At 33.0% G+C, this 11,641-nt stretch overlaps 1 protein-coding gene across 1 annotated transcript; it reads right to left on the bottom strand.

Moving 5' to 3' along the window:
• Positions 1-1,993: 1,993 nt before the first annotated feature.
• Positions 1,994-11,491, bottom strand: LOC100372678 (uncharacterized). Its single transcript, XM_002737243.4, has 7 exons — positions 11,077-11,491; positions 9,850-10,023; positions 8,550-8,626; positions 7,685-7,798; positions 6,472-6,636; positions 5,222-5,315; positions 1,994-5,119 (listed from the first exon to the last, which is right to left on the bottom strand). The coding sequence occupies exons 1-7, from the start codon at positions 11,384-11,386 to the stop codon at positions 4,875-4,877; spliced, it is 1,179 nt and encodes a 392-aa protein (XP_002737289.2). The 5' UTR covers positions 11,387-11,491; the 3' UTR covers positions 1,994-4,874.
• Between the last annotated feature and the right edge of the window lie 150 nt (positions 11,492-11,641).

Raw genomic sequence — 11,641 nt, 5'->3', positions numbered from 1 at the left:
CTTTCTTTCTTCATCACTTGAGATTTCATAATCAAGATTAATTTTATTTACATTCTCCCTCTCCAGTGTACTAACACTATTCCTAACTGTATGGGTAAAACTACTCTCATCAACATTAGATTCACTGTTTAGACTTTTAAAGTGATCTAACCAATCGTTTACATTAATGTTGTCACTGTTACTATTTATTTTGTCAACATTTCCAAGTTCCTCTAACAGTTTCCAGAATAATTTAGAATTTGTTTGTTTAAGTGCCATAATTTTGTCACACGGCTTATATATTCTTTTTTTTTATTTGAATTAATTTTTTGTACTTTTTGTTGATGCTGTATCTTTCCTGTCTTATAAGGTTATCTCTTGGAAATTTGTCAAGTAAGCGTGAGCAATGAATTAATTTTATACGCATTGAGGTAACATCATTATTAAACCATTGTTTTTATTTTTGGGTTTTATTATTTTTCCTTACCCTGGGATGAATTAGCTTTAATGAACTTTTGGCTGCACTGGTTATAATATCATTAAAATGACTAACAGCTTCATCTATGTTTTCATAATCATGAGACTGGAAGGCATCAATTTTCTTTTTCACAGTGTTATTTGAGATAGCCTTGACAACATTTTCACACCCATTTTCATCCCAGATAAATTTGCCTGGTAATGGGGAAATGTTGCTATAAGTATTTTTAATGTCGTGATTGAAGTTTGCAGTGAGAGACAACGAGATAGGACAGTGGTCTGAAAGGTGGTTAAGTGGCCAAACTTTGAAATACTGTACATCTCTAAATATGGAACTGCTAATTACTCCATAATCAACAAGACTACTTCCCCCAAATTGGTGACTAGTAATTTTTCCCAAGGAGTCACCTGGAACTCTCCCATTCAAAATGAGACAGTTACTATTACGACATAACTCTACCATTGCTTCACCGAAGCTGTTTATATGGTTGTCCATATTATTCCTTTTATACACATCATCTATGGGAAAATGGTTTGGTAATGGCAAGTTATTATAACTATCATTACAAAAGTCCTTCAGCAAGCCACTCCTTGCATTCAAGTCACCCATTAACACAATATCTCAAAATTTGTTAAATTTAGCAATATCCTTTTCTAAAAGATCATGAATATCAAGACCCGAGATTGTAGATGTATCATAAACACTTGACCCCTCTGAGGAAATATAACAAAAACAAACATACAAGTCATTTTTTTTAGCCCAAAAAATGATTTTTGTATGTTTATCCATAAGAAATCACTATGAGAACTGTTAATTTTGGTGATTCCTTTTTGCAGTTTTAATTTAAAGATGACTACAACTCCACCTGAATTTCTACCTCTACATCTACGCTTTAATCTATCACTATGTAAAAAGTTAAATCCTGGGAAATCTATTCTACAATCCTTATCTAACCATGATTCAACGAATCCTTTAATAAAATTTAGTAACAGTGAGTAATTTAATCCCCCCCCCCAGGTACATGGATGTTCCATGAAGCAATCTTTAGTCTTTGCATTAAGTGTTAATATGAATGGTTTATCTCCTCCAGGTAACGGTTATTTCTTTGCCAAGGTGGTGATTAACCATTGAAATTTCCCCTTCCTTGTGAATGCTGCTGGTACTGTTGTCTGTTTTGCTGTGGTGAATACATGTGTTGTTGATACCCTTGTTGTTGATAATTATTTGGGTATTGCTGATGGTGCTGTGGCAGCATGTACTGCTGATCTCGCCAACTTGTGGTATTATTCCACATTTTGGCATTGTAGCCGAAATCAAAATTATCATATTTGTTGTAGTATGATTGGCTATTCCTTTTGTTGAATCCTCTTGGTTGTCTGTAGTAAGATCTGGCAGTATTCTGTTGAGGCTTTACTTTTACACGTCTGTTGTGATGTCTTGAATAATCAATTCTTTTTATGGAAACAGATTTCAGTTTGCTGATATAATTTAATGCAAGAATACTTGCACCACCTTGATGTAGATGGATACCATCTCTAGCATATAATAATAATTTTATTCAACACGAAAATCTACTACATCTATGGTTGTAAAACAAAAAACAGAAATAATACTTCACACAACTAATATCACAAATAGCACATTAAATACAAGTAATTATAGAACAAGGAAAAACATGACAAGCTAATGTTATTGTTTAGAACAAAGCAAAACTGAAATACAGTTCACTCCACCAAAATCAGGTATAAAACATTGAATAAATGTAACTAAGAATGGAAGAAAAAAAACATGAAAATTAGTATAATAGAACTACTAAGCTACTAAATATGCCATTGCATTAAAACTACCTGCAGACTAATTTGATGGAGTTGCTATGTTTCATCTCTTAAGTTCATACTTTTATGTATGAATTATGCAGTTTCTATTCCTGCAAAGCCTGTCATAATTAATCGAAATTTTTCTTTTTCATTCATTTTTAAAAAGTCAGATTTTTTGTCCTCTATATATTTAAATAATTTATTACGGGGTATGTCATATTTACTGCATCCTATTAAGAAATGGTAGTCGTCTTCAATTTCATCATCTGTGCAGAGTTTACATATTCTTTCGTTTCTAGGAATTTTTTTTGCCTGCCAGTCTAAATGAGTAGTTTATACTGGTAGAATCAATATATTTGTGCGTTAACTTCTCAGAGGTCAAAGATGTAAAGTTATGTCGGCGTTTTCTCGAAGAATTACCTTTAATTTGTGAACAGGTCGAACAACACTAACATTATCTTCCCAACACGGAGTCTTGAATTACTTGGGACGTGTTATGTTTTATGTGAATACTTGAATCGGGAGATAAACATTCAACAACAGATCAGTCGGTCGATCGACCGTAGTTGCCACACAGTGTACGTGGCTAACGCTGAAAACTATAATTTCGCACAGTATTCCTGTATTTGATGACGTCCTATACCAAGTATAGTGCTTCTATTTATTTCATCAAGTTTATGTATAGCGCATACATACGTGTTTCATTAAATTGTTTATTTTACCGGAAGTGTAATATGATTGTTATATTTCGTTTTATTCAGGCCCGAATGCAGTGTGCTGTTTTTGTCTACGAGTGCGTGCACGTCATGTGTAAATGTTGCTGCTTCTGAGAGTCAAAAGAGTCACCCGTAGCAAGTTGCATTGGTACCTACAAAGTCTTAGAACAGCAGTTGGAACCAGTTGTACGAGATAATAAGCCATTCAAAAACAAAATCACTCATGTTATTCTAAATATTTTATGTACATTTCTTAAATATTTTTTTTTAATTTTCTTTATTTTTTTACTATGAACAATTAATATAACCTTTAGAAGGTATTCTTACAAGTAAAAAATTGGAGTGTTTTATGATGAATCTGACAAAAATATGACACTGTACACAGGTATCAGAGATATGCAAGGCCAAAAAGTAAGAATTCTGGCAGTAGACCATCTTTGATCAAATCATAAAACAAATCATCATGCATATCAACGATACATTTTCAAAAAACATGATAGCTGCCAGTCGGCCATCTTTGATCTGTTTATGAAACAAACTGAGATGGACATGTATTCGAACATGTATGATATATGTGCCAAATATAAATCTAAATTGTCCATAAAGTCTTGGAGATATAGGATATAGGAACGAATTGTAAAAAAATTGTCATGGATAACTGTTATGGTATAGTGACTGTGTGTATCAAATTTGAACAAAAACTGACAAAGCATGTCCAAGATACCACATTTAAAAAAACAAAATGGCTGTCAGTCAGACATCTTGGATCTAATCACTAAACCACTGCATGTGCATATTTCCCACATGAAGTACCAGGTACATGCAAAGGATGGATGGATTTGGTGTAGAGGGTTCTGAAAATATGACTCCAGGCGGTTGGCCAGATGAAGTCAAATTATAAATCCCTGTTTTGAACTTTCGAAACCAATGACAAAGCACTGAATATTTGAATTACTGCAAATTTGATTCTAACATACCAGTAGTAAAAAAAAGCATGATGATAACAGGTTTATGTATGTTTTACAAAATATAATGAGGTATACTCACAAAATCACAGAAAATATTCATCAATCATGTGACTACCATCATGTGAGTACCATCACATGACCGAATAGTTTGAATAAATCCATTACAATCATACATACACAAATCAACTGTATCCCAGATTCACACCATCACCAAGGTGATAAATAATACTATCTATCATAGTCATGTTTATAGTCTGTACTTTCCTTCAGAAGATTGGGACAAAAATAGCCAAATTTTTTGAATAAAAACTGAAAATAGACTCAAATTTTGTCTGTTAGCTCAAAACTTAGGGTTCATTTTTTAGAAATATTGAACAATATAAGAAAAAAGTGCAGAAAAATTTGAGCGGGAAAGTCTGGTGGTGAAAATGTTAAATCCTGTATTTCACTGAATATGAACACACATACAGTACATATCAGAACAAAAGTCTTATCAACCAATCAAACTTCTAAATACATGTATTCTCGGGCGGACATCCAGACATTTTCACCGCATGGCAACCATCACGGTGAAAACAAAGGCTGAAAACTCTCAGAAAATGGTACTTTAGGAAGGTGGTTGAGACTCCCCTGAACAGTGTAACAAGATTACCCCTGCGTGTGTAACGCAGCTAAATTTCATTGTTCAGGATTACTTCAAGATTCCTGTTTTCACGAATTTTCATCGGCTCTTCGCTCGGCATTACGCGTTCCTCAGCAGCGCGCGCAGAGCCCATAGAAATAAGTGGTACAGTGGTGCGAGTCTTAGAAACGTGGAACGTCTTGTGACATAGCTCTGCTCCCGAGAATACATATAATCTTTGCCAGTGAGGCCACTTCTCAGGCATTCCACAAGAGGGCAGTATAACAGTTCACATCAAACTATATACTCATTGCCATTGTTTGTAACTATACTGCAAACATCAACAAAGTCAAGTCGTGAAGCATGCGTACTGGCATAGAGTCTATCCCGTTCTTTCCTTGGCACAGAATTTAGAGTCTCCAACAAATTCTTAAAATAGAGAGTGGGCGGAGTGTTAAACTGATATGAAAAGCTGAGTGAACATCCATCAACTACCTCTGTATGATGGCGCATACTGACATACCAAAACATAGCCTCCCCTAGGAAAGAGAAAACATGCAAATTACATAATTAAAGGTATAAAGCATATATAAAATTATAGCATATAGTTTTACGTGTCTGGGTATTGTTTTAAAACTCACCAGGATACAGCGTTACAAGTCGGGGTTTGTCCCACTTCAGTTCATCTCCAACCTTTACTGGCCAAGATACACTCCAGTTCTTCACACCAGATAGCTAAATTTTAAAAGTGGTAAAATCAGATACTGTAGAATACTTTATTTTAGCTGGAATTAATTTTCGCTGAAAACACTTTTTGGGTGTTTTGTATGGAATTTATTTTTTACTGATTTTTGACGAATTGAAGGTAAAATATAGGAAAAAAGGTATATTCGCTGGATTTTATTTTTCCTGAATCATTCCTTCAGCGAAAATAACGAAAATTAATTCCAAACGAAAATAAAGTATTCTACAGTAGGTTTGAATTGTAGATTACAGTCCTGGAAAGATGTGTATTGCTTACAATGTTCATATTTTTCATAACTAATTCATTAATTAATCAGTGGTTTTTAATTTAAGTAAAATCCCCTATAATTAAACCCAGTTGCCCAAAGCATCAAAATACTGAAATTAAATACCAGTGAAAATAAAACGTTTTCATATTTCATCATTTGAAAACAAAAATACCGCTGCATTTGATTCAGAGAGCAGTGAAAATATGTGATACAAGCAATGCCGATGAACAGTGTGAACGTAATAAATTGGTAAGATAAATGTGATAATTAGAACATTTGAATTTGATAAAGCAAATCTGTGTTGCCTAGGCAATACTGGATGAAACTGGTTGACATTTTTAGAATGGCTCTACTGTAAAGTACTTTATTTTCACTACTGGAATTTATTTCCACACGCTGAAGAGATAAATCAGTAAAAATACAATCCAGTGTAAATACTTTTTTTCCCAGTGAAAATAAACTTCATACAAAACAGCAAAAATGTCTTTTCATTGGAAATTAATTCCAGCTAAAATAAAGTCCAGTTTAAATACCCCCCTCTATATTTTACAAATCAAAAATCAGTGAAAATAAACTTCATACAAAACAGCAAAAATGTCTTTTCATTGAAAATTAATTCCAGCTAAAATAAAACCCAGTTTAAATACCCCCCCTCTATATTTTACAAATCAAAAATCAATGAAAATAAACTTCATACAAAATAGCAAAAATTTCTTTTCATTGAAAATTAATTCCAGCTAAAATAAAGTATTTTACAGTATATGAATTCAGTTTAATTTCATAACTTTATGACCATTTCACCCCCTATTACTTGATCACTATGGTAATGGATTACAAATTCTTAATGGCCATATGAAATCAATATTACGTTTACTCACCTGTACTGTCATAAAAGTATCACAAGTTTCGTCTAAATGCGGGGAAACGCCAGTACCAGGGGTACCCAGGAAACCGGTCAATGCTACCTTTTTTAAAGCCAATCCGCCATCAGTATAGATGTCATGTGATAAGAAATATGGAGGTGGCATCTGTTGAACCCAGTCCTATGCAATATAATATTGAAGAAATACTATATTGTATGTTTCACTGGGTCTGGTTAATATAAAAATAGCACCAGTGTGTCCTATATATGCCAAAAGATGTGCCATTGACGCACAGAGATTCGCTTGAATCTTGAAATCCGTGGCATATGGTGACCATTCGTTTGTCACCAAATGCACCTCAGGGGACATTAATTTCAAAAGATGAAATTGTTTGTTTTCTTGTAATGAATAAAATAGCAAAATATTGGTGTTTTAGAAAACTTGTGCATCAATTTCAACATTTGGAATTCAACATTTTGCCCTAATCTCAAGTTCATTAATGCATTATTATACAATAGGATAAACAAAATGGCCACCATATGCCACGGATTTCTTGAACTGCATCTTACTATAGTAATGTTACCGTAAATACTTTATTTTAGCTGGAATTAACTTTCACTGAATAGACTTTTTGGGTATTTTGTATGGATTTTATTTTCACTGATTTTTGACGAGTTGAATATAAAATATAGGGAGAAAGATATACTTGCTGGATTTTATTTTTACTGAATCAATCCTTCAGTGAAAATAGCGAAAATAAAATATTCTACAGTAACAGAATTTTTAATTTGATATATAAATATTATAGACAATCAGGAGCCACAACAGGAACATATGATTTTAAGTTGTTCTTCAGCTTGAAGTCAACAACTTGATTTACGAATATCCACTTTGATTCAGGATCTCTGCAAGATCATTCCAGTTAGAAGCACACTGGATAACTCATTAAATAATGAATGAAAGATGGTCACACAGCCCTGTCAAGTACGGAAATATGGAATTTTGTTTCTGTGGCAAAATGCACTGTATTATTTTGTATGGTGTAAACACTTTACACGTATTAAGTAGTCTTCAAGGGAGATAATATTGCCACAAAATTTCTGAAGCTGTGATCTTGCACAAATAAACCTTGAAACAGACTTCTTGCAATTGCATAAAACATTTTGTCGAAACAGGTATGTGATTGCAATGCATTATGGGAATTTAAGATAAGATAAATGATGCATACGTGTATGTATTTTTCATTAACTTCCAGTGACATATCTATATATCCACTGATGCATTGCCATTCAGATTCATCCCATCGTTCAGTAATATACCGCAACGGAAGTCGGCGTCCTCCCTATAATTAACAAACAAACAAACAGTTCAGTTTGACTGACTCGCTATAAGTAATATAGGAAAAGTTAAAATACTATAGCAACCCCTGTTCAATATTTAGTGTCTAGGTTTTGAAAAAAATGCTACAACTTTGAATGAATGAATTAACTTTTAACGCACACAGGCTATTGTATGTTAGTTATGAGATTAAATAAACACTTTCAAAAAAAAAATTCAAGTTATATTTCCATTTTGTTGTTTTTTTGGTTATTGTGATCACCTCGAAAAATGGTTAGCAACTACTGGTAAGCCCATGTGCGACATTTGTGTTGATAAACATTGATTTACCCATAATTCAATGCACTTTTTGAATGGAAATCACGAGTACGAGTTTTGACCTGGACACAACGTGCACTAAGTTGCATCAATGACTCCATTGATACCTTTCAATCACCAAATAAATTACCCAGTCAAAGCTTGGTTACGCCCCATTTGTACCCATTAGTCTATGCAAAGGTCAAAGTCGCCATCTTTGTTCATATGAGACCCACATATCTCCCGCATGCGTGGTACGACGACCACTGTCATTCAAATAATTAACAGCCCTAAACAAGACCAATAAACAGATGAAACTAATGGATGTACTTTATGACATGTAAGTATGACATCACACTTTGTGGTATAAAGTCAAATGAATCAGTCAAGATCAAACTCTCCAAGAAAAGAAGTTGAGTGTATAGAAACTTCTAGCGAATGTAATGGCCACACATTACCTGCCAATCAAAATACTCCACATCTGGGTACTTCTTTATAAGGTATGTACAGTTAAATTTCCCATAAGCTTCCCAATCTGAAAAGATATCATCAATATTGTTAGCCCGCATGTAAAGGAATGACATAACAAATTTTCACAAGCCAGTGGCAATTATGAAATTTTGCAGCACTGAAAATTCCTGTGGGGGTCCTACGACATGGAATGCCAGCGATTTTCATAGTATTTTGTCTTCATGATTGCTATGAAAAAGTCCTGGCAGTCAAAATTATGTAGTTTAATTATCAGAAATATATCATTACTTACAACAATGCTGATTTTTTTATTATACAGAAATCTTTGCAATATTAGGCAAAATAACAAAATAATGTGTTTCTGGTATCCCAACCGTGCCTAGATATTTCAGGCTGACTCTGTATCTTTTTATGGCCAAACTGGAAAATGGGTACTTGTAGATACACTTTTCAGTTCTACTTGAAATTCATCATTTTTGAACTAAAATGTCATCCTGTTAATGCAAGATCCTGTAAATAGCAATTTTCTTAAACTTCATGCACAAAACTTGAATGACACACACATACATGTATACTTGTTGTCAGAAGTTTTTGGAGCACTGCAGTTTATGAAAGGAATCATGATGCTGAGTATGTTCAATTTTTAAACAAGAAATATAAGTCTATTGATAAAAATAGATTTTTTTGTGAATTTGAAATTGAAAAGTGTCTTATATCACAAATTATAAATCCTTCACAGCTTTTGGGATCTCGCAAAAAACATTGGAAAATAAGCAAAATATATGACTTGAATTTATGCACATTCTGAAATCTCCAAGACCTTTATAATCAATATATATATTATTGATGTCGATGCAATAGTGGTCAGTCATTGACTGGCTGGTATATGTTTAACGTGTGTAAAGACAGTATACAGTTTGATTCATTTATGAATCAATACGACTGATACTCTCAAATGTTGATATACAGTAATTTGAACCAATGTAACAATATTATTGTGGGGTAAAAATAGAGACCAATTTTTGTATTTTCTAGACATTCAAGGTTATAAATACTTTCATAGTGTGCTTTACAGTTCCTTGTGCATCATGTGTCAAATATAAATAATAACATCGTCAACATCATTGTTTATTTGTTTTTTAGCACTGTGTGGTGGATAATTTGAAATCAATGGTATGTGAATCGTATTTGAATTGCATGTGAATTGCATGTGAATGGAACTGTACGCTGTCTTCACACTCGTATATGTTTACATGTATGCAGAAATTGAGTAAATGTTTGTCTCACCTCTTAAAGCATCAGTAACAATGATTGGTTCCCCTCTTTTCACATATTCTGCAAATTCTTCTTTTGATATATTGGATAATCTCTTGATCTGTTCATCAGAATGGTTTAATAGATAATCCCTTTCATCTGCTGGTATCCACATTGCACACGGTGACGTCAGAGCTGATGTAATGTCTTAAAATATATAGTTTTGTTTTGTTGCATTTACAATTTCAACAACATGTATTCCATAAAAGTGTTAAACATAAAAGTGTTAATATAGAAAAAAGTAATAAAGGTGGTTTTGGTAAAAAAACACAATATTTCAAGTCACAACCTCTAGAAATGAATTGTATTTGTGTCAATTAAAATTGAACAGGAGACAATATATTATGAATTTCAAAATTGTATCTAGAAATATTTTAAAATTGAAAGTGAGACAATATATTATGAATTTCAAAATTATATCTATAAATATTTTAAAATTAAAAGTGAGACAATATATTATGAATTTCCAAATTACATCTAGAAATATTTTACTGACGGACAACTACAGGTAATAGCTATATTATTAGAAGGTGTATTATATATTTTTTTAGATTAATAGTTGCACAATAACATACTATTGAAAGAATAATATTTACTATGTTAAATTTTAGCAGATTCAATGTTGCAGGGATATTAACAAAGTTTTAATATCAATGATGTATGATAAAAACAATACAGTTGATTGTTAACTTTGTATATGGATCGGACTCTAATAATTTAGTGCATTTATCCATGAAAAAAATAACTAATAAATTATTCCTTTGCAGTATGGAAAACTTAGACTTTCGATTAACATTTCCTTGTTAGAAAATTGACTTTCATTTGAAAAATATGTGGCTTTGTTGATGACAAAAATAGCCAAAAAATGTACACGCACACAAGAGTAATTGTGATACCAGCAAATTAAATAAATCTAATAATACCAGATAAAGAAATATCTTGTATATATTATAAATAAAGAAGAATTTGCTCACATTTTTTTTACAATGCATTTCATTAAATTGAGTATTTTTCATAATTGTACTGATTCTCAAAAGCAAACAACATTTACATTATGGGTAGGGTGGGTAGCTGCACAACGTTTTAACAGTCATGTTTCACACATGTTAAAAAAATTACATATTGCTATATAACAAGTTATTTTTTTCTTCGAATGTGCTTATGATGATGTCAATGGTACCCTAATTTAATCACACTTACCTTCTTTCAGATAAGCCATGTTTCGAATAAATTCCGCGCCAACTATCGACTTGAATACCCACCACATACAGGGCAGTGTAAAATACCAGAATATAAGTAACGCTGCCGGCAATGACAGCGCCATAATGATACCGACAACTGGATCAGTAAACTGTACATCTTTAGGACTGCCGGTCGACCCGAACTTGGTCCTGATCGGTTTGTGTTCTCGTTTCTTCGCGGGGAGAGCAGACGAGACTTCTCGGTGTTCGTCGTCTGCTGTGTTCGTCGCATTGGACTCATGTTCTGCAGTAAGCCTTTTGTGTGCCATTGCAGGATATCATTCCCCCTGTAGTAAATGGAAAACGAGAATTGTGCGAAGTGCACGACTAACTGTTGAATGCGGAAGTGGGTTCAGCTAGTTTGTGTTGTGTGCCGTAAAGAGATGATTTAGTTTTGCGACTTTGTGCTATGACAACAAAAGGCATAATTAAAAGAAGAAAAAGGATAGAGCTACTGTCAAAAAATACGTAATGCATACTATTGTTGTAAGTAGTATAAATATAGAACATTTGCATTGGGTAAC

Source organism: Saccoglossus kowalevskii, chromosome 22 (assembly GCF_978046115.1).
Source record: "Saccoglossus kowalevskii chromosome 22, keSacKowa6.1, whole genome shotgun sequence".
NCBI classification, from domain to species: Eukaryota; Metazoa; Hemichordata; class Enteropneusta; family Harrimaniidae; genus Saccoglossus; species Saccoglossus kowalevskii.
The sequence above is the reverse complement of the archived record's forward strand: the minus strand, read 5'-3'. Positions and strand labels throughout refer to the sequence as shown.

Coding starts and splice junctions, on each gene's coding strand:
- LOC100372678 (XM_002737243.4), bottom strand. CDS start 11,386: ATGGCACACAAAAGGCTTACTGCAGAACATGAGTCCAATGCGACGAAC. Junction 5,316..6,471: donor ATACTTTTATGACAGTACAG/GTGAGTAAACGT, acceptor TTTAAAATTTAG/CTATCTGGTGTGAAGAACTG. Junction 5,120..5,221: donor ACTTGTAACGCTGTATCCTG/GTGAGTTTTAAA, acceptor TCTCTTTCCTAG/GGGAGGCTATGTTTTGGTAT.